Source organism: Sparus aurata, chromosome 1 (genome assembly GCF_900880675.1).
Source record: "Sparus aurata chromosome 1, fSpaAur1.1, whole genome shotgun sequence".
Classification (NCBI taxonomy): domain Eukaryota; kingdom Metazoa; phylum Chordata; class Actinopteri; order Spariformes; family Sparidae; genus Sparus; species Sparus aurata.
Window position 1 is genome coordinate 3,817,566 of NC_044187.1, and position 24,502 is coordinate 3,842,067.

General features: G+C 41.9%; 1 protein-coding gene across 1 annotated transcript in view; it reads left to right on the forward strand.

The window, feature by feature from the left end:
- LOC115586709 (cadherin EGF LAG seven-pass G-type receptor 2-like) overlaps nucleotides 1-21,912 on the forward strand; it is a gene marked incomplete at its 3' end in the record, with an annotated part of 196,024 nt that extends 174,112 nt beyond the window's left edge. Inside the window, exons 14-15 of the mRNA XM_030425992.1 lie at nucleotides 21,241-21,402; nucleotides 21,747-21,912. Of these exons, the coding sequence (XP_030281852.1) occupies nucleotides 21,241-21,402; nucleotides 21,747-21,912 (328 nt within the window). The remainder of the gene's footprint in view (nucleotides 1-21,240; nucleotides 21,403-21,746) is intronic.
- Between the last annotated feature and the right edge of the window lie 2,590 nt (nucleotides 21,913-24,502).

A 24,502-nucleotide genomic window follows, 5' to 3' on the forward strand; every position in this document is an offset into this window, starting at 1 on the left:
TCATTCGTCCTTCTCTTCTTTCAGTCAGAACCTGTGGGATTCGAAGTTGTTCGAGTGACGGCGACGGACGCAGACATCACCGCAGAGAACAACGCAATCACATATTCCATTGTAATAGAATTCACCCATATTTATACAAGATCAATGAATCTTTCCACTTACAATAACACTACACCTAGTTACTGAAATTACCTGAGCGAAAGATTTAATGACAAGCTTTTTTTTTTTTTTTTTTTTTTTAATTGGGAGATATTTGTAGTAACATTCGTGTTGCTTATCACTGCACTGAAACACAAGTGAATTTAAATACTATAAACCAAACCAACAAGAGAAGTGCAACAGTTTGGCATTTACATTAAACACAAGACAGAACAGGATTTGAACACAGTCTGGAATAATGAAATATACTCCCTCCATCATGAATGAAAGAGTCACTCTTGCCACTCTGTTTCTACAAGTGTCATCATGAGTAAAAACTAATGTTTGACATGAAAATGTGATGTTCACTTTCTTCCATAAGGAACCAGCTTCAGAGGTCTTTGAGGTGACCAGCGCAGGAGCTGTTCGCTTGAAGAAACGTTTAAACTACAATTTAGTCCAACAGTACAACTTAATAGTGAAAGCCAGTGTGAGTAAAAGTATTGACACTCATACAGAAATAAGGTGAATGTCATGACTACCTGATTGATCTGCTTTGTCTATGTTGTTCTTCACCACAGGATCCCCTGGGGTTGAGTGACACAGCCACTGTGATGATTAACGTAGAAGACTTTGACAACTTGTATCCATATTTCAGCCACAGCTTGTATCAGGCTTTTATTCCAGAGAATCAGGTGAGACTTTTAAACTAAATACTACAAGTGAAGAGGCCTCATGGATGGGAGGTGAAACATGAGAGTCCAGTTTCCAACAATATAACACCAAGAAATACCTTCAGCTTCAATACTACAATATTTCTCTCACAAGTGTTGACATGTCTTTGCTTCCACAATGTCAGAACATCTCTATGTAAAGCAAGGTTATGTAGAAACTCCCGCGGTTTCTGGGTGCAACACCAGTATCGTGAACACAAATTCCAGGTCTGTAACAGTTTGTCAGTTTGCTAGCAGCAGGCCTGATAACCTTTTTCCGCACAGCAGTTATTCTGGGAAATATGAACTGGAACAGCTCGCCAGTTCTTCCGCATTTCACATGTTAAGCTAGGTTTTGTGTTGTGGTGCATTTTAAAGATTTTTGCTATGTGTGTTTGCCTGTGAAATAGTTTTCTGTGACTATACCATTGTGTTTTCTTTAATAATGACTGTGGAGTGTTAGATGGAAGTGTTGGTTTTGAGTTTGAGGACAGAATTTGAACATTAACCACTTGTGCGTTACATATTTCAGGGTGGACCTTTCCCGACTATTGAGCCAGAGGCGATAAAAGCTCAGGACGGAGACACGGGGATCAACGTGGCTCTGATTTATAGCATCAGTGAAGGTAATAAGAAAATAAAGCTACGAATTCAGCTCAGACAGGCAAAATACTAAAATATGTGAAGACACGCTCCGTATTTAACCTCTTCTTTGTTTGTTTAGTGTCTCCAGCAGAATATCAGAGTAACTTCCAGATTGACTCCAGCAGTGGAGTTTTGTCTGTGCAGACTCCAATAGACAGAGAAGAGATGAGCAGTAGTGTGATCTCTGTCAACATCAAGGTAACAACAATATTAGTTAACAACATCCTAGTATTTGAACAAAAGTGTGTGAAACAATCGGGCAGAGGCTCATGTATTTATAGGAAAAGTAAAGTTTATGTGTATGTTTTAAAAAGTGAAAATATAAACATGGACATGAAATATTTTTGTGTTTTATTTGAAATTATGTAAAACAATATTTAATGTAGGCGGTCGATGTTCTTTTCCTCTGTGTCTGGGCCCCCTGTTTGTTTGGCATGTGCCTGAAATGCCTCTGCTTAGGTCCTACATTAGTTGCTAGCTAGAATGATTATTGGCTCAAAAACAAAAATGAAAATTCAGTCATCATCTCCTCCCTCCATGCTGATGGAAAGTCAAGTGAAGTTTTGTAGTCCAAAGTGTTTCTGGATCCTCACAGTTAAACAGTATTATGTGTTTATCCCTTTAATAATTATCTGTAATATTCTGTCTGCAGGCGGCTCAGACAGACGACAGCCTGAAGACGGCTAACGCTGTGGTGTCTGTCACCATCGAGGATGTGAATGATAACGCTCCAAAGTTTGACCGGTCCAGCTACTCTGTTTCAATTCCGGAGAATTCTCTTGTTGATGCTGTCGTGTTTAACGCCGTCGTCACCGACCTGGACCAGGTAGATTTTTACTGAAAACCACACTTGGATATTGATTGATAATAGGGCTGGGCGATATGGCCTAAAAATTAAATCTCCGATTTTTTCACACCAAACTCGATTTACGATTTTAATCGATTTTTTTTTCCTTCTCAAGAACAAACTTCAAATTACAAAGAAATTATCAAAAGCGTTGCGTTTATTTTTTGCTATGATTTTAAACAAATTTGCCCTGCCATTGTAAACAGTGCAGCTTCAAACTCACTTGAAAAAATATGTAAAAGTGCATCCTTTTGAAAAGACTGTGTCCCTTTTTGATAAATGCTTTTGTAAACATAAATTTAACAAAAAAGTATTTTATATCCCTGAAGATATATAAACTAAATTAAACATCTGCATGCATTGCATAGTAAACATGACATGTTGGTAGATGTACGGGACATCAGGTGTGTGCTTGCTGTCTGTTTTACACATTTTTGACTACGAAGACGAGCCTGTCTGCTTCCTCTGGTTTGAGTCAGGACTCGTTGCGGCTTTGTAGCACAAACCTGCGGTCAAACATTTTCAGCATGTGGATGAACCTCCAGCTTTTCCACTGCATATACGGGCACCACATCTTTAACGATATGCAACAAGACTGCACCCATAAAAGCTGTCCACCGGGCCGCTTTCATGTCATACAGGACACAATTATTACGTGATTCCGCTAATGTTGGCTGCTTTATAGCGGGTGTTTGAGGGCTGCCGCCGTTTTCCAGTAGTGAACAACAAGTGTCCCACTGTGATACATGTGTCTGTTTGAGATGCTGAAATAAATGGGTCGGTCCGCTGCCTTTAGTTGCAAAAGCCTTTGAACAAACTTTGCAGCGAACGGTGGTTTGTTCGAGGTCTGACGCTACAAAACCAAACTACTAACAAGACAGTGTGTTTTTATGGACGATCTCTTGGCTCGCTGCTGTTGTGTTTGTTTCTCTGTGAAAAGTCAATGCGAGGAGGGCGGAGCCCAATATGAACTACGGGAGCCTGTAAGGAGCGGCAGCGGAGCAAGTTAAATAAAAAAATCGATTTTCAACCAAAAACTCGAATTAATCGATTTTGACGATTTATCGCCCAGCCCTAATTGATAATAATTATTCAATAATCTATCCCATGATCCTGTTTCTCCAGGGAGGATTTGTGGGAACATTGCGGATCCTTCCAGAATCAGTTCCCTTCTCTATCGGTTCTGACGGGATGGTCAGAGTGAAGGACTCCACAGCTCTGGACAGAGAGACGACTACAAGCTTCACTTTTCAGGTGATCCAGATTTCACATTAAACATAAAGCTTGAACTTTCTGGTTGTTGCAGGACTATTGCAACAACTACTGCTGCAGTACGTTGTTGTATCTGAGCATGTTTACATTTTAAATTAGATGCTGTTCTTTTGTTGAATTAAAGATCGAAGCAGCAGAGACGAATCTACCAAACAACGTCACAACAGCAGAAGTCAGTGTGACTCTTTTGGATGAGAACGACAACAGTCCTGTTTTCACCAGTGACACGTACGAGGGAAAGGTGTTTGCAAATCAAACTGAGGGAATGTTGCTGGTCCAGGTGAGTGATTAAAGCAAGAAGATTATCGCTGAATATGATTTACGTTCTTCTAATCAATGTTAATTGATTAATTAGAATAGCCTGAAGGTGGCCCACTTCAGGTTGTATAAGATATTCTGATAGAAATAGATTTTACATTAAAAAGGGAGTGACATCCCTTAAATTTGCATTACACCTGGCATGACACTTAAAAACACTTGATAATTGATTAATATCATATTACTTTACCCTCCCCCTCTATCCCAACAACAATCATGAATGAGTCAGTTTGAGGTTCCTTTCTTTTGTCCTTGCAATTAATGAAGGTGAAGATACAGCGACATCCTTGTATGCTGATGACTAAGTTCTATAACTAATCCTGATCTTTACAACTCAATGAACTTAATGATTCACGTTTTATATATAACGCTTCACATATTTAATTGATTAGTCTTACAGATGTTTGCTGGGTACATTAATGTTTAGTGTAACATTGATATAGTTTGGGATGTTTTTGTTTTTCTTGTCAATTTTAATGAGTAAAGTTTACAGTTTGTTGCCTTGATTTTACATTGTTAAAATCACTGTTAAGATGATTTGTATAATTTCACACAAAGGTTGAGGCAGCAGACGTTGACGATGGCACAAATGGACAGATCACCTACTCAGTCGACTTTGGGAACACTGACGGCTACTTCTCCATCGAGGAGAAAACTGGAATGATCAGGCTGGCTAAAGTAATTCCCCTGGTTGAATACAGGATTTTGGAGTTCCCCCTCTACATAACAGCCACAGATGGTAGGTCTGAACAGTATTTCTCATAGTATTCAGCACTACCAGAAGTAGCACTGAATCACACTTTTTAAGCAATATAAACGATTATTTATCATGTGAATGGCTCTGAGTGGTGATCCAGTCCCTGTAGATAATACAAGGTAGAGTCCTGCACAGGTCTTATTTTGAAAACCCACCTGTACACGCCATACTTAAAACCGCATCTGACCGTTTTCCTACAATATCACAAATTACATTCCGCACCCGAGCTGACCCACTATAAATTGATACCGACGCCCAACCCGTACCCGAAGGCAAATTAGACACATTAGATAGCCTGCATGCAATTTTTAAAAATGAAAGTAAGCTAGCGTGGGGATTGTCTGTGTCTGACCTGATCCACACCTGTGTCCAACACAGTACATTATTTTTTCACCTGTTTTGATCCAAATTGTGCGGGTCACCTGTCAGGGGCCCGCAGGTACCCGAACCCGTGCAGGATTCTGACACAAGGCACAGGATATGTGTATTAAACTTATCTCTGTGGGCTGAAACGTCCAACAAGTGCATCTCAGTTGGAAGAGACGTGTTGGGCACTTCACCTTTGGCTCTATTGGATTCTTTGTGGTCAGAAAGTTGTTATCACACCCACGTAACTGTATCAGCTCCAACTTACCATGACTAATGTCTTCTTTCAAACATGCTTTTTTAGGTTTCCATTTCCTAGCTTGGTGTAATTTAAACACTGGACCATAAAGAGCCCAGAGCTTTTGTCTTTGTTTTGTACTCTTTGTTACAAAAAACATCTTGAGAATACTCACTGTAGAGCTTTTTGAGATTTGATTTGATGGCAAAGTCAAGTTGTTTTGCAGGGCCTGCGATGTAGGAGGCAAATGAACTCATCTAATTTCAAGGGTACCTGACACACACTGTGCATGCAGCTCTGCATGCCCAGCGGTCCACCAATCACATTAGTTCTTATTCTGTGTCGAAGCAGACCATGCCCCTGCACACCCAGTAAGTTGCTGGTAACAACATTGAAAAATGAGCAACAACAAGAGAAAAATCGCCGAAAAAGAAAACCTGGTGCCAAAAAGAAAAGCAACGTCAGTTATCTGGAATTATTTTGGCTACAAGAAGGACGATATTGACCAAACACATGTTCTGTGTCAACAGTGCCTTGCATCTGTTGCCACATCGAGGTAACACAACTAATTTGTCTGACCATTTACCTCAGTACCACACAGCTCGGTACGACAATGCAAAGCCAGACCTTACTGTCGTCCATACACAAAAAGAGGTAAAATCAGTGCAGGTTAATTGTCCACAAGATAGCAGCAGTGCAGCATAACATAAAGTGCTATTCAGGTCATCTGATGAAAATTCCTGTATTTTTTTATATTGCAATATATATCGCAGGGTTAAAAAAAATCGCAATGTCAGTCTTTTCCAATATCGTGCAGCCCTAGTACAGTCTGGTTTATTTAAAGCAAACTAAGGTCTTGGTGGAGTGTAAAACATCCTGAAAAAATTAGCAGCCCTGGACTAAGATTGTGAGACTCATCCTAAACACATTATGATATTTTTTTTCCATCTCTCCTCTAGGTGGTACCATATCCCGCTCTACCTCAGCACAGGTGATCATTCGTGCTTCTGGCAACTCAAAACCTAAGTTTTTACAAAGCGTGTACCATGGCACTGTAGCAGAGGAGCAGGACCCACAAGTTGTGATTCTTAGGGTAAGTTTCTGTGATCAGTCATGTCCATTTAACCCACACTTGTTCATCTGATATTCAAAGCTGATTTGTATTTAGGTGTGATTGTTGAGAAGGTGGGATAACTCAAGATATTTATTTTTACATCCGTCTCCTCATCTTCATGTCTTCAGGTTAACTTCCAGGCGATACCTGAAGACAAACCTGTGACTCTTCAAGTTGATACACACTCTGACAAGTTCTCCATCTCCCCCACCGGTGAATTCACCACTAAGGTGAAACTCGACTATGACGAAGGCCCACACAACTACTCTGTGACCATTTCCATCTCTGACGGCGTCGACAGTGACAGTGCTGTCGTGGAGGTTCAAGTCACTGACGTCAACGACAACAGTCCTGTTTTTGCCCTCAGTTCTGTCACAACATCAATCCCAGAGGACTCAGAGGTCGGATCCAATGTTACTGTTGTACCAGCTACAGACAAAGACAGCAGTTTCAACAAGGAGATCAGATACTTGCTGAGAGGAGGAGAGGGGAGGTTCGATATTGGTCCTGTGTCTGGGATGGTGAGTGTGGCTGCTGCACTTGACAGGGAGACCAAGGCAGAATACAACCTGCTGGTGGTGGCTGAAGATCAGGGACGTCCAGCCAGGTCGGCCACAGCCTCCCTGCTGGTCCAAGTGTCTGACGTCAACGATAACGTCCCAGAGTTCTCAGTGGCTGAGTATCAGGTTGAAGTGTTGGAAACAGAGTCAGCGGGTAAAAGCTTGCTCACCCTATCAGCTGTAGACCCAGATGAAGGAGCAAACGGGAGAGTTTCTTACAGTATTCTCCTGCAGAGTCCCTCATCAGACCCTGCTGTGTTTGAGCTGGACTCTTCCAGTGGGACTCTGCAGCTGGCCCAGCCTCTGGACTACAGTGAGGTGAAGATGTACAGCCTGATGGTTCAGGCCTCTGATGCAGGGACCCCCTCGCTGGTCAGGAACGGCTCTGTGGTGGTGAAGGTGAAGGACGTGAACAACAACCCTCCTGTGTTCGGTAAGGAAAAATATGACGTGGCCGTCTTTGAGAACCTGGCCAGCGGTGCGTCCATCCTGACACTGGAGGTCACTGACAGGGACGAGGTGAGTGCAAGCAGCTGATTAAAAAAATATTTAATGTAGAATACAGCTCAAATGTAATGGTTTCATTCTTGCTGGTTAACATCCACGAGCCAAAGCATCCATCATTGCAGCCTTAATTATCGATTCGCATGCAATAAAATCCATTTATTTGCTTTTGCATTTTATTTGTCTTATACATTTAAAGACTGCAAGTTTGTATCAGATGGAAACACAGATGATATGATTCCTCATGTCGCTCTTACAGTTTGGACCTCGGCACCGCTGTGTTATAATCACAGTGTTATATATTATATAAAACTGTGAGTCATTTCTCAGATCATACTTTATGTTGTTTTCGCAAAGCTTATGATACCTGCTGCTATTAACTTGGTGAACAGTAGGGCTGCAACTAACGACTACTTTGATAGTCGACTAGTCAGATTATGAATTGCTCAAAAACAATGGCTTTTATTTATATTTATTTAAGTGGCAGCAGCAATAAAATGATGTTCTTTCCTTTAACAAAAGTGTATTTTGTGCATGATAATCAGCATGCATAACATAAAGTGTGTTAAATATTTAAATTTAAATATTTGCTCTTATTTATTATATTTAAGTGTGTGAGACGCGTTAGTGACATTATTGGTCCAACTGCTTGCGGGAGGAGTTTGTACAAGGCTCTGAAATCGTTTGATCTCAGAACTAATCAGACTGTGATGACATATATACATACACTATATTGCCAAAAGTATTCGCTCACCTGCCTTGACACACATATGAACTTAAGTGACATCCCATTCTTAATCCGTAGGGTTTGATATGATCCCTTGGTCCCTTTGCAGCTATAACAGCTTCAACTCTTCTGAAGGCTTTCCACAAGGTTTAGGAGTGTTTATGGGAATTTTTGACCATTCTTCCAGAAGCACATTTGTGAGGTCACACACTGATGTTGGACGGTAAGGCCTGGCTCTCAGTCTCCGCTCTAATTAATCCCAAAGGTGTTTTATCGGGTTGAGGTCAGGACTCTGTGCAGGCCAGTCAAGTTCATCCACACCAAACTCCTCCATGTCTTTATGGACCTACTTTGTGCACTGGTGCACAGTCATGTTGGAACAGGAAGAGGCCATCCCCAAACTGTTCCCACAAAGTTTGGAGCTGGGAATTGTCCAACATCTCTTGTTATGCTGAAGTAGTCAGAGTTCCTTTCACTGGAAATTAAGGGGCCAAGCCCAGCTCCTGAAAGACAACCCCACGCCATAATCCTTCTCCACCAAACTTTACACTTGGCACAGTACAGTCAGACACGTTCCGTTCTGCTGGCAACTGCCAAACCCAGCTTGCCAGATGGAGAAGCTTGATTCATCACTCCAGAGAAGACGTCAGTCCAGTGACGGCGTGCTTTTCACCACTGCATCCGACACTTTGCATTGCACTTGCTGATGTATGGCTTGGATTCCGCTGCTCGGCCATGGAAACCCATTCCATGATGCTCTCTACGCACTGTTCTTGAGCTAATCTGAAGGCCACATGAAGTTTTCTGTTTCCTGACCACTGCGCACTATGTGCCTCAGCATCCGCTGAACCTGCTCCGTCATTTCACGTGGCCTACCACTTCGTGGCTGAGTTGGTGTCGTTCCCAATCGCTTCCACCTTGTTATAATACCACTTACAGTTGACTGTGGAATATTTAGGAGTGAGGAGATTTTACGACTAGACTTGTTGCACAGGTGGCATCCTATCACTGTACCACGCTGGAATTAACTGAGCTCCTGAGAGTGATCCATTCTTTCACAAATGTTTGTAGAAACAGTCTGCATGCCTAGGTGCTTTCTTTGACCTGTAACCATGGAAGTGATTGGAACTCCTGATTTCAATTATTTGGATTGGTGAGTGAATACTTTTGGCAATATAGTGTATATTAGTGTGTGACACGCATGAGTGAAAGAGAGACGGATGGAGATCAGGGAAAGGAAATGCAGCTGAACGCATACGCTGAGTTGTTAAGTAGCCTTAAAAAAACAAACTAATGAAACGCAATATATGGCGGTCCGTGTCAATCCTGGGGCGCACTAGCACGTATTAGTCAATGTGTTGGAAACACTGCATTGCTGAGGTAGAATGCAGCGTGAGTTTCATCTTACAAATTTTGCATGTGACTATTTTCTTTGTTGTGTCCAGGATGCAATGTTCCCAGACTTTGGTCGACTAGTCAGATTACGAATTGCACAGAAACTACTATATTTAGTAAATAAGTGGCAGCAGCAATAAAATAAACTCTTTCCTTTAACAAAAGTGCATTTTGTCCATAACATAAAGTGTGTTAAACACAAAAACAATGGCTCTTATTTTATATATGTTAGTGTGTGAGACGCATGAGTGAAAGAGAGACGGATGGAGATCAGGGAAAGGTGCAAATAAGGTTCAGCTGGTGCTAACTGATCTGGAATACTGGCAGGACCTTGTGTCGCTGCAGTGAGGAGAAGTTCTTTGGGCCTGCTGCAAATGGAGCTTGCAGCTCTCCGCAGCTGTTAGGCCCAGAAGAAGAGATCTTGAGGGCAGGCAGCCCCGTGGGGAAGATGGAGAGGAGCCCTTGAAGATTAGAAGTTGAAGGAATGGAGGGTGTAGAGTAAGAGAGAGACAACAAAGACTTCATCAGTGGGTCCCATCACACATATAACTAAGGACTAGTCGACTACTTAAATATTCATTGACTAATTTAGAAGTCGACTATTTGTCAAGTAGTTGTTGCACCCCTAGTGAACAGTGAATCCAGCTGTAGTATAATGTCACCACAGTAAGTAGCTAGTGACTAATGATAACTGATAATAACTGTTATAATGCTAAAAGTACGAAATTAGGGATAATCAAGTATGAAGGAGATGTTGAAACATACTACTCTGTTCCGGTTGATTGAATTGAATTGCACCTACTGATTACAGCTACTGTATTGTGAATGTGATGACAAGTGTGAAAATGTAACCACAAATGTATGAACGAAATCATGTAACCAAATATACAACACTTTTATTATTTCTTTAAAATGCAGTGCAAAGTGTGATCAGATATAATGTGATATATCAAGAGGGGAACCTGGTTGTTAAAAAGCCTGAGGCCAGAGTCAGTAAGAGCTAATGGTGCATGCTGAGGACAGTACCTGTTATTTTAAAAATACCAGTCATGCACTGCAGCAAGGCACAGCTTTGTGCAGCTACATGTCAGCAGAAGTAGGAGAGAGGAGGGATTGGTTGAGGCAATGAGGCCATGGGAACACTCCCAATTTTTTGGGTTTAAAAGAAGGCACTTAATGCTTAGAACTTCAGATGAATTGTTCATGTATAATCTCGTGCTCTGTCTGCTGGCAAATAAATCTCTACTGCACCCAGCCTTGAAGACTCCTGGTGAGTTTTTGACCTTTGAAGCCTTTTTGACCAAACAAGAAAAGAGAAGTTGATACACGACACAGAAAATGTGTATAACACCCTTCAATCATATCTTTTCCTCAGGGTGGATTCTCCAATGGTGACTTCGTCTACACCAGCGATATCTTTGACATCAACAAACAGGGTGTGGTAACACTGAAGAACAACGTTACTCTGGACAGAGAGACAAAGGACAACTATGTATTAGAGGTATAATAAGTATTATTATTAGTGTGGAAGATGTGAATATGAAAGTCCTCCTCCATCGGTTCTCAAGTTGTGAGTTTTAATTTGAGACACATTTTGATTTTGTTGTAAACAGTAATAAGATCCTGGTACTGTAGGCAGCTGAAACAGGTCAAATCATGTCTCCTCACTCAGTTGATCCTGTGTTGTCCTCTTCATCTGTCCTCAGGTGGTGGCGGTGGATCAGACCACATACGGTCTGAGTGCCACAGCTCAGCTCAACATCACTGTCCTGGACTACAACGACAACAACCCACAGTTCCCAACTATCGCGGACCCCCTACAGATCCCCGAGGGCAACTACACCGAGGACAATCCAGGAGACATTGTCACCATCGTGCCCACGGACGCCGACCTCGGCCCCAACGGAGAGGTCACCCTCTCCCTCACCTCCCCTCACCCACTCTTCAGGTTCAGAGAGGTGAGGCTAGAGAGGGTTGTGCAAATATATTTAGCCTGTACTGTGTTGGTGCTCTGGCTCTGAGTCATGTGATGTGTGGCAGGATGGGACGTTGCTTGCTGTTGGAGCTCTGGATCGGGAGAGCAGGGAAACTTATGAGCTGTTGGTGAAGGCCTCAGACAACGGCACCCCACAGAGAGAGGTGAGAGCAAAGCCCTTTCTCGCCATTTGGGCGACGACCCCGGGGCAGTTATCTTGGGCTAACAAGACCAGACCCTTATGTCAATGAACTTTTACTTTTCAACTGGATATAAAAACTGCATGTATGGAATCAACAGCCAAATCTGACTAAAAAGCAATTACAAAGTTTCCCACCTTCCTGAATAACAACACCTTCCTTGGTAATCCTTCATACCAGCGGCAAAAAGAACAAATATGTAAACCTCCCCCAGGTTTATTAGAAGTCCATCAACAGCTGCACCAAACGTTTGAAACTGTATTGAATCATCAACACAACACAATTGGCTGATATCTTTCAAAGTTTGACTGTGATGAAGTACTAATTGGCTTTTAAAGGGAAGGGGCGGGAAATGTTATGTACAGCTGCCATTTCTGGTGTTGCAGATTTTCTGTTCAAAAAGTCTCTATAATGCATAAAAAAGATACAAAAGCATTTTAATTTAATTATTAATCCAATAACATAACGGGCAAAAACAAGTTCAACCAACATCATAAAGGAACTGAACAAAAAGTCTGTGTATTTTAGTATAATAAAGTACAAACTGAAATTACAACCCAAACATCATTATCTCACATATGTCTCTTATGCACCAGAACATCACCACCATCAGAGTGAGCCTCACTGACGCCAATGACAACAAACCTGAGTTCAGCTCCAGCAGCTACGTCAGCAGCATCCTGCTGAAGGACGCAGAGAAAGGGAAGCTGCTGCTGACGCTGGAGGCCACCGACAAAGACGCCGGGGACAACTCACGCATCATCTACAGGTCAGTTCAGACTGTGATGTGGTTTAAAGAGCCTGAGTGTAACTTACAGGTCAGATTCAATTGTAATAGTTTAACAATGTTTTTAAAGATGTTTTTCCCTCTGCTGCACAGTTTCTCTGCAGGAAGTTCCCCATATTTGGCTTTAGACAGTACGACTGGGGCTGTGACCTTGACCTCTGACCTTGCTGATGTCAAAGAGGACACCACACTGGTACTGACAGCCATGGCTGAAGACCACGGCGAGCCTCCCCTGAGGTCCACAGGTCAGTGTGACAGGAAGCAGCTGGTAGTTGTTTTTGTTCTGTTAAACATTTCCCTACAGCAGTGATGTGCACAAGGGGGGGGCAGGGGGTCGCCCCCCCTCGTGACCCAATTGTTGAAAAACGCGCGCTAAAGTGCCCTCCTGAGAGCCAAAACGTGCGCTAAAGTGCCCTCCTGAGAGCCAAAACGCGCGCTATAGTGCCCTCCTGAGAGCCAAAACGCGCGCTAAAGTGCCCACCTGAGAGCCAAAAAAGCGTGCCAAAGTGCCCTCTTGGTTGGCAAAACACACTAAACTGCCCCCTTGGCTGGTTAGAACATGATAAACTGCCCTCTTGGGAGCCAAAACTATGGAGCCAAAACGGTGACTTTAAAATTTGGCATCCAAAAAAAAATTGGCATTGAAAACAAAACCAGTACTGAAAAAAGAAACATTGTCATTGAAACATTTGTATTGAAAACAGTTGTATTGGCATTGAAACAAGTATTGGCACTGAAAAAGAAAGTAATTCAAATAATTCAAATCCGAAAATCTTATCATTTTATTTTATTGGGATTTTTTTTTATTTTTCAATGACAATCTTCAGATTTTTTCTTCATGTCAGTTTTTTTTCAGTGACAGATTTTTTTACAATGTCAGTTTTTTTTCAGTGTCACTGATTTTCAGTTTCAACTTTCTGTCACTGTTTTGGCGTCGAGAGGGAGGGGCCTGAGGGGAGGGGCAAGTAGAGCGTGGTTTGCATATCATTTGAGAAGGTAATGGCAGCAGCCTGCGGGAAGGCGGGGCTGGACGGTTCAGCCACAATACACCATGTTAGGGCCCGTGTGCCGGCTGTCTCTGGGCAACACAGAGTCCAACTACCTCGCGGACTTTTCTTCAAGCTCTCTCCTGATGTGTCCAAGTCTCTGTGTATCTGGTTCTGTCCCGGAGCTCCCGAGCTCCGGTCTCTATATGCGTATGGAGTGCGGTGGTAGTACCGGGGCGCCGAGCACAGAGCATTAGCCACAGTTAGCTTTATGCCACCTACCGCTACCAGAGACCAGAGACCAGAGCTCCCCTATAAACTCAGTTCATGTGAATAATATCACTATTCCTACAATGACTCCTTTGAGTCGAAGCGAATAAACTCAACAAGTCAGTGTGCGGGGAAATTCAGCTGTGATTGTGCTACTGTGGTTCATAGTAAAGTACAACAGACGGCTGTAATCAAGTAACAGACACATATTTTCATAACTGACTGACTTTTCTCCAAGCACTCTCCTTTATTGTCCGGTCTCTGTATGCGTGTGCAGCGGTGCGGTGGCACAGAGCTCGGGGAGCAGACGGAGCGCTGCTGTCGGCGAGGCAGCCCCGGCTTGGAACAACACAACTGGGGCTAATGCTCGTTAGCTCCGTACTACTACCACACTCCATATGCATATAGATACCGGAGCTCGGGAGCTCCGGAGCTCCGGTCTCCGGTAGCAGTGTGGGCAAAGTGCTCGGAGAGTAGACCAGAGCGCTGCTGTCGGCGCTGCAGCCCCGGCTCGGAGCAACAGGCTGTTGTGCTAACTGTGGCTAATGCTCTGTGCCCGGCGTCCCGGTACTACCACCGCACTCCATACGCATAGAGACCGGGGCTCGGGAGCTCCGGGACAGAACCAGATACACAGAGACTTGGACACATCAGGAGAGAGCTTGAAGAAAAGTCCGCGAGGTAGTTGGACTCTGTGTTGCCCAGAGACAGCCGGGTACAACGGTATTATGGCTGGACCGTCCAGCCCCGCCTTCCCGCAGGCTGCTGCCATTACCTTCTCAAATGATATGCAAACCGCGCTCTACTTGCCCCTCCCCTCAGGCCCCTCCCTCTCGACACCAAAACAGTGACAGAAAGTTGAAACTGAAAATCAGTCACACTGAAAAAAAAACTGACATTGTAAAAAATATCTGTCACTGAAAAAAAACTGACATGAAGAAAAAATCTGAAGATTGTCATTGAAAAATACAAAAAAATCCAAATAAAATAAAATGATAAGATTTTCGGATTTGAATTATTTGAATTACTTTCTTTTTTCAGTGCCAATACTTGTTTCAATGCCAATACAACTGTTTTCAATACAAATGTTTCAATGACAATGTTTCTTTTTTCAGTACTGGTTTTGTTTTCAATGCCAATTTTTTTTTTGGATGCCAAATATTAAAGTCATCGTTCTGGCTCCATACAAAACACATGCTAAAGTGCCCTCTTGGGAGCCAAAACGCGCGCTAAAGTGCCCTTCTTTTCGCCCCTGCCCTTCAAAAAGTCTGTGCACGCCACTGCCCTACAATATAAAGTTATGGATGGTGGTTGTAGTATTTCCTGTATGAACTGGATGTTTCCTGCAGCCCGTGTTGTGGTCAATCTGAGGGTCGTCAGTCTTGTGGAGGACGTGGCCTTTGGGAGCTCCTCCTACAACTTCAGCATACCTGAGCACAGGACTGTGGGGACGACGGTGGGGACGGTCTTTGCCTCCTCAGGAAGTGACTTTTATGACGTCTCCTACATGCTGAAAAAACACAACGACCTGTTCTCCGTCGACGCCAGTGGAGCCATCAAGACAAAAGCAGAGCTGGACAAAGAAGAGAAGGAGTGGTACGTCCTGGATGTGGAGGCAGTGGACACGAGGACCCCCCCTACAACAGCTGTTACAACGGTAAAGGATTTACTTTATGTCCTATAAACACGATGATGAGCTGAATATTTGACTATTGAAGCTGTAATCCTCTTATTTTATTCTGTCATTAGAAAATACAAACTTCTACAATCAAACTCTTGCTGAAGTCAGTCGGGAGAGACTGGTGAAAACGTGTTTTCCAATGAAGAAAAGTCTTCAGTGTCGTTCTTTGCTCTTCTTTCCGTGAAACAAACTCCCTAGTTGTGATGTAACTGATGCTCAGTGTTGGACAGTAACGGAGTAAATTTACTTGAGTACTGTACTTAAGTACATATCCAGAGGATTTGTACTTTACTTGAGTATTAGATTTCTTTGGTACTTATTACTCTTACTTGAATACATTTCCAAGACAAATATTTTTACTTTTACTCGAGTTAATTTCTAGTAAGGCTGAAAAGTACTCGTTACTTTCTGGTCTGCTCTTTTTTTTTCTAAAAAACTATTGGACACAAGCTGTGTTTGTCAAAGATGAAACTTATCACAGTGCACGCTCTCCACTGGGATCTATGTAAAAGCGGAAATACGTCATTCCTCCCCATAAGGATACCACCAAAGTAGCCGCGCTCTCGACTGCGTTTGTCAACACAAAACCGCGACAATGGCTGCATCAGATGTAGTTTTTTGTAAAGCAGTGATTCTCAACCAGTGGTCTGGGGACAACATTGGTCTTTGAGTTCCCAACTTAGCTAAATGATAGAGAGTTAGTTGGACGGTGCAGGTTCATTTGGTTACAGTTTTAATGATTGTTAATAAACATCTGCATCTGCAACATCTGCTGTCCTCCTGTGATCCCATTCATTTTATTTGTTTTTATAGGTGTTTCTGCAGGCTTTATATAACATTGTGGTTCTAAAAGCAAGCACATCAGTGCAGGTGGTTTCAAAGGGTTAATTCTTTTTTTTTATATATATATATATTTGGCCTTTTATGGCTTTATTGATAGAACAGCTGAAGATATGACAGGAAACAGGGAGAAAGAGAGGGGGAGTGACACACAGCAAAGGGACCCAGGCCAGGAGTCGAACCCAGGTCCGCTGCAGAGCCTCAGCACATGGGATGCTCGCTCTACCAACTAAGCTAAACGGCACCCCTCAAAGAGTTAATTCTTTGAGACAAGAGTTAAAAGGTCCTTAAATTCATTTAGAAAAAATTATAGTAATTCATTGATGTGAAAAATAAGAAATTTACTCTTACTCGTACTCTTACTTTTACTTAAAGTATACTTGGATACTTAAGTACCTTTAAAAGCAAGTACTTTTTTACTCTTACTCGAGTAACATGTCGACTGAGCTACTTTTACTTGTAACGGAGTAAATTTTGACCAGTAGTATTTGTACTCTTACTCAAGTACTGGGGTCGAGTACTCTGTCCATCTCTGTTGATGCTATAGCAGCTACGCTAACCTCTCGAATAGCTGAACATTGATTTGTTTTTAAAGAAACAGTTGCTTCTTTTGTTGGTCGTCACATCTAAAAAAGGGGCAGGGGCTCTTCCATCGCAACAGAATGGCACGTCTTGCTAGTAGTATGAAAAAGGCAACAAGCTCAGCAAAATAGAACGGCAGTGAGACGCCAATGGGTAGGACACCGAACAGGGCAAGTAATAGTGAGGTTGGATGTTGGCAGATGTGATGGCTGAGAGGGACTCAAAAACGCATGTCCAGAGGGGAGCAAGGTTGGGGCAAGACCAGAACATAGGACTGAGATTGGCTGGTCCTTGGTGACACTTGTCACAGTTTGGATTACTGTCAGGATAGATACGAGCTGGCTTACTTTTAGACCAGTGAACTCTCTGAATCACTTTGCATTGTAAAACTCCATGGTGAGCACAGACAGACGATGAGTGGACCCAACTTAGAGCCTGCTCCCAGGCAGCAGGACCTATATCCTCACCAAGCTCTGCAGACCACGCATTGCGTAAAGCATCGGAGGTTGTTGTCCGACTTTTGAGAAGAGTACTGTACAGTAATGAAATGGAACCTTTGAGATTGGACTGCACACTACACACTGAGAAAGGAACAGATTTATGAATGAAAATTGCTGCAGCTGATGGTTGTTTTCTTCTTCATCCATGAATCCACACATCCAAGTCTTCATACGTGATCCAGCTCTCTGTATCCATCCTCAGAGCTCACCAGCTTCTTTGCTCAAATCTCACTCCAAGGACATTTTATCTAACCACCTCCGTCTGAAACAATTGAGCAACTCTCATGACACATGGTTGAGTTTATTCTGCAGGGATCATTACACATATTTGTGGTTATGAATGAGATTTTCTGTGTAAGTTTCCTTCTGTACCTGGATTCGTCACTGGGGCGGCTGTGGCTCAGTGGGTAGAGCGGGCCGTCTAGTGATCAGTAGGTCACCAGTTCGAATCCCGGCTCCCCCTAGTTGCATGTCGAAGTGTCCTTGAGCAAGATACTGTACCCCAAATTGCTCCTGATGAGCAGTTGGCGCCTTGCATGGCAGCCTCTGTCATCAGTGTATGAATGAATGGGTGAATGTGGCATGTGTTGTACAGCGCTTTGAGCTGTCGTTAGACTGGAAAAGCGCTATAAAAATGCAGACCATTTATAAAAATGCAGACCATTTACTAATACTGATCTGTGTTAAGAAACAAAGAGGACTGTCAACATTTCATTATTATGTCTTTTCTTCTCCGGTCACAGGTCACAGTTCAGGTGGAGGATGTGAACGAGCCTCCACAGTTTTCCAAACCGCTTTACGAGGCCTCCATCGTCAGCATCGCTGTGTATAAAACCCCCGTCGTCACTGTCACAGTAAGGACAGGCCCAGACGCTGTCGGCTCACATTTGTTGGAGAACATCCTCCTCGTTTCCAGAAACACAAACTGTAATGAAAGAAATGAGAATGTCTCCTCTGTGTTGTGTGAGAGCAGAGCTGATAAACATGAGTAATTTATCTGAGCAGTTTGAGCTGTGAGCGATGTGGTCACTGAACGTGTTATCTGATCGCTCACTGGAACGTTTCCATGACTGTCAAAAGCTCAAAGGTTTGAGACAAAGTGGAGACGTCCAAACAGGTGATACTGCCACGAAGCAGCCAAGATCAGCAAAACCTGATGGATCAGTTCCGCAAATTCAATCTATTTAACTTACGGTCGATCAGTTTTGAGAAAAGACGATCCTGCACGCTGCTCCTGCTCAGCACAAGTAGAGAGGACAAGGCATCCATCTTGACACACTGACCAAACTCATTTATTGATACCTCTAATGTTTTTAATTCTAAATCCTCCCCCTCTCTAGGCTTCAGACCCCGATGTGGGTGAACAGTGTCAGCTGGTCTACAGTCTAGAGGACACTACTTATTTTGATGTGGATCCGTCCACCGGTCTGGTGTCTGTGGTGTCAGCAGTGGAGCTGGCTGGACAGAAGGTTGAGTTGAAGGTGCACGCCGACGACCTCCAAGGACTTCAGGCTACGACCACAGTGGAGGTGAGTGGAGAAGAATGTACAGACGTTTGTTAGAAATGTGAGAAAAAGAACTCGGCATCCAGTAGAGGCCACAAACAAGTCTGAGTCTAAACAAGCCCGATACAAAATAAACGTGTGTCAATAACAAACATCTGTACACTGTAAACGGCACCCCGTGTCGATAACTTTTGATAAAGACGGATGAAGGACCTCGACTCTCTGCTGATTCATATGTCATAAATACTTCATTAAATATAAGAAGAACTTTCTGTTAAACCCACAAAACATTTCATCCTGTAAAAAATAATTATGGTTAAGTTGTATTTATTTTCTATAAGATACCTGAAACTGATGTGTCACCATATTTGTTACCGTCAGTCCAGTATTTACAACTGAGAAAGTTATCTGCAGACTTTATTTTAGCAACAAGTGACGTGTGTATCGTTCTGAACATAAACACAGAAGCCAAAAGAGACGAGAAAAAAAGATTCTGGTGATCTAGTTTCAGTTGTTGTTTTTTTTATCCATCTGTGAAAACAGTTGAATGAAGTTTTGGCAGATGAAAAAAGAAAAGAAAAAAAAAGTTTTTGTTATTGTAATACTAATGTTGACCACAAGAGGTCAAAGTGCACCGCTGCTCTGTGTTCTTATTAAAACTAAAAGCATTCATGAAGATTTGTTTTTTTTTATATTTTAAAATCAAAGCTAAAAGCGGGAAAGATTATTTTTCTCCTTAAAGGTGGAATATGGAATATGAGCTGAATGCCGCCATCTAGTGTCTCAAGATCATAGTGGCGACAACAAAAAAGTAATTCCAGCGGTCGGGTTGCCAGGTTTGGACAGGGCAGGAGGATTGAGCCACCTCCGTCTCCTCCGTTTACTGGGTGTGGAGGTCGATGGGTCACGATCAGTATTCTCATATCTAGGATCAACGTGATATAATGAAAATAAGTATAGCAGAGGAGTTTGACCGACAGGTAACGTTAGCTAAGTTAGCAAGCGAGTTAGATTACCGATCCAGGAGAAAGTTCGCGATTTCCGCGTGTGTTTTGATGCCGTGGAAATCCTTTACCTGAGTCCATCGAGCGTATGCTTCACCGATATTTACTCTGGTTTTTGCTCTTCTCCGGTCACTCAGCTGCTGGGACAGATAACACACTGTTTGCTGGGGCTCTGAAGAGCTTGCAGACTCCGCCATTTCACCCAGTGTCAGCCTAGCTGTGCCGAGCATTGCCAAGGTTGCGAAATTGGCAACCCGCAATGCCGGCCGCTATTTGGCTGGTACGATGTAAACAGGAAGTCATTGTCGAACCCGTCAAAATTTCTTAAATTATTTATTTCAGACTAAATATCATTTTTCAAGGAAACGCATTACTTTTAATCTGCGCCCCTCTAAACGCCCCGTGGATGTATTATTTTTGAAAAAAGATAGCTTTTAATAAGCATATTACAGATTCAACCTTTAAACATTTTTCAGACAAAAAAAAAAAAAAAAGTTAATCTGCCAAAACTTTTATCAGTTTTTATAGATGGAGAAAAAAAATTATCTTAGGTCAAATTTTTAGCTTTATTATCCCTCTTTGTCTTATTTTTTTAAATGTATTGTTGTACCCGTTTTAACAGATTGAAGTTAAAATTGCATCATCATAATTTATTTTCTGTGTTGCCTCTCAGAGCCTCCGTACATTACTGTACATACAAGTTGGGGCTGAACATTAGTTTATTATTTAGTGTTATTTCTATTTTCTTTGGATTCTCCCCTTGAGTAAAAAAAGTAAAAGAAAAAAACTAAATCACCCTCCTCCCAATTTCTCAACAAAATGGCAGCTCCAGCTTACAGCACATTTCACTTTTCTTTTCTAAACAAGAATCTCATGATGCTGAAAGATCCTCCACTGCTCTCTAAAACATGTCTGACTTCTTCCTCTACCAATAATCCTTCTACAGGCCCGAAAAAAAGCTCCAACATTATGAGAATAACTGATTTGAAATGATTTGTTTTAATAGTCTTACTGCTTCCTTTCCTGATATTGCAATGTCTTGAGGATTGTATGTGATTCAATGAAGAACATTTCAATATAAATGTGAAATAAGAAGATTCCTACACTCACCACTCTCTCTTCTGCCTCCAGGTGACGGTCGGGGGAAGTGTGAGCAGCAGCGATGTGGTCGTCATCTCCCTGAACCAGCCAGCTAACACTGTGGAGAACAAGATCCCCGACGTGGAGAGGTAGGACAAGTTCAGCTCACCATAAAGACTCTTTGGAGATGTTTTGTTTCCAGATTATATAATTTGTAATTTATTTATTCCTCTCAGTTCTTTAACTAAAGTTCTGGGCTGGACCGTGGATGTCTTAGATGTGTCCAGCGAAAACGGAGAAGCCTCTGAGTCCAGGATACAGAGGACAGCTGTGTGGAGTCTGGTCAGCTTGATCTGTTTGGATGGAGGGACGGTGGTGTCTGGTGAAGAAGTCACAATGTAAGAGTTTGATTTTTAATGACATTCAATGTGAACCAGACAGATTTATATGTTAGTTAGCTTCCATTTACAGTCCTGCTTCTTCTTGTGTAATTTAAATGTAAGTATTTAAAGTGTGAATGAGCACCTACAAAAGTATTTATCCAAAGACAAGACTAAAGACGGCCACATCAAACTGTTACTGTTTTCACCCTGTTAATCATGTGACAGTATAAATAATTAACAGTATGTATATAGATCCTTTTCTGAACAAGGTTACAAAGTGTTTGTACGGTGACATGAAATTAAATTTAGCACACGTAAGTTAAAATGTTGGAGCTGACCTCTTGTGTCGGATCCATCAGGAAGCTGCAGAGCCAATCAGAAGCTGTGAGGGTGGAGCTTGTTAAAGTGTTTGGGGACAATCTTCAGTTTGAGGTCAAGTTAGAGGTGGAGCCTCAAAGCTCCGCCTCCAACCAGGTTGTGGTCATCGTGGTCATCGTTGTGGGCGTCCTGTTGGCCCAGAGCGTGATGGGAATTATGGTGGCTGTCGTCTTTGCCATCAGGTGAGACTGAACACAATGTGACTCAGACTGGTTCTTCTTCACAGGACGCTGCTTGTTAATTTATTATATATTTTTTTTATTTAACCTATATTTAACCAGGAAAAAAGACTCATTGAGATTAAAAATCTCTTTTACAAGAGTGTCCTGGCCAAGACAGGCAGCAGCATATTCATACACACAAACACAAGGTAGACATATACACTTAGCATCCAAAACAGCAAGATATGAAGGTCAGCTACAGTAATAACAGCCTCAGGTAAAACATCTACAACCAGATGTTTCTGCCTCCAGGTCATCCAATTTCACCTTAAAAGAGTTCAACAAGACCAACTCATTATGTTTCAAAGTTTTTTGCAACATGTTCCAGGCAGAGGGAGCAGCAAACCTAAACGCTTTCTTTCCCAGTTCAGTCCTGACTTTTGGGACAGACAGCAAGAACAAATCCTGAGACCGAAGATTCTAAGTCCCAGCATTATTTCGGTTAATGTAGGACATGAGGTAAGGAGGAAGAAAACCTAAAATTGCCTTGTAGATGAGAATATGCAGGTGTCTCAGTCTGCGTATTGATGAGGAAGACCATCCAACCCGATCATACAGCGTATAGTGATGAGTCAGTGCTTTAAAACCAGTGATGAACCTCAGAGCTCCATGATACACAGTGTCAAGAGCTTGTAAGCTTTGAGACGAGGCATGCATATATAAAACATCACTGTAGTCCAGAACAGACATAAAAGTGGCCGTAACCAGTCTCTTTTTTGAGTTAAAGGAAAGGCAGGATTTGATCCTAAAATAAAAATTCAGTTTCAGTTTCAATCTTTTCACCAGCTGCTGGTTGATTTGAGAAAGAGAGGGATTTGTCAATTAATATACCAAGATATCTGTAGTTGGAAACACACTCAATCTTGAGAAGAGAAGATGGAGGGCAGATTTTGTGGTTTTGATTTTGTGTTAGAGAACAGCATGACTTTAGTTTTGTCAACTTTCAAAACAAGTTTTAAATCATACAAATGTTCTTGGACCGTGTTAAAAGCAAGTTGTAACTGGGAGAGGGCCCCTTCTGGGGGTGGGTGCTGAACTGTAGAGTACAGTATCGTCAGCATAAAAGTGAGATTTCACATTTGACACATTTAGATAGATGTCATTGATGTACAAAATGAATAGGAGTGGACCCAGGACTGATCCCTGGGGTACACCTTTACTTAAAATGAGAGAGCTAGAGGTGCAGCCCTCTGCCTGCACACACTGTGACCTGTCTGTAGGATAACTAACAAACCGACCAATAGTTTTTTGAGACAGTCCAGCTTTAAATAGTCTGTGCTTGAGCAGTTGATCAGTTAATATAACTTATTAATCATCAGTATCGCATGTACAGCTTCTCTCTGCTGCCACCGAGTGGACAAATCAGAGAGTGACAGTTTCATTCTCTTCATTTAGAAACTCGGTTCTGAAAAATATAGAATTCAAATGACCTAGTGCAAGTTATCAGGTAATAGTTCTGAATTCATTTCTATCATTGTGTTAAAATCATTCACAGCTCCACATGATTCTGCTCGAGGTCTCATAATTATGAGAATCTAGTCTTCATGTTCGATCATCATAATCAAAAGCAGGATCAACATTTTTCACCATATTACTGCACAAATCTGAAGAAAGAAAAACAAATTACTTCAGAGCTTAGCATTAGCTTGATTAGCTGACTGGTACCGTCAGAGATCCTTTGAGAGATTTGTGTGGGAAGAGGGTTCACGCTGGACAGATTAAACAAACTGAACTTTGTAACCATCTGAATGTTTATCTCGTCATTTTTTATCTTTCTCATCATTGAACTCTGGAATCTTTATTTTTGGTGAATATTATTTGAACTAGTGTAAGTCGAACACTAACCAGGATGAAGTCGAGCTGTTGTTGTAAGAAACCCAACAGTATCTTTTTAAAATGTAAAAAGAATGTTGATCTTTACTAATCCAGATGTGATTGTGCTGGAAATAAAATGTTTAAATTGGAAATTGAAAACTAGTCATGACCTTAAAATCCAAAATCGAATTAGGCAATTGGAGAATCATCAACTTTGAACAGAACTGTTTTGCCTCCAAGCTGTCGTCTGAACAGGACATCTCATTTTCTACAAACAAAAGTAACATTCAATAGAAAACATCTATAATTTTAGATGCAGCTGCTGCGATTTTCCTCAAATCTCTGACTTAAAGTTTCTGAACTTAGACTCTTATTGCATTCCCTAAAAGAATTAAAACCAGAAAAGCCCATGCAAAATATTTAGCAAACCGTCCAAAATATTTTTGTTTAAATAAAATTAACAATCTGATAGTAATTATATTTTAAAAATTAAACAAAAAGTGGACACTAATGATGAACCATAAACTAATTTTTTTAACGACAAGTTAACCAGGATCTTTTTATCATTTTTAATTCAAAGTATGTAATATTTAATGTTTATACATCAGAAGTTAAAGCTTCAAACTTCAACGTGTCTTTCATCTCTCAGGTTCAAGAAGACGAAGAATCATCAGGATTCTGACAAAGAGAGTTTTGACATG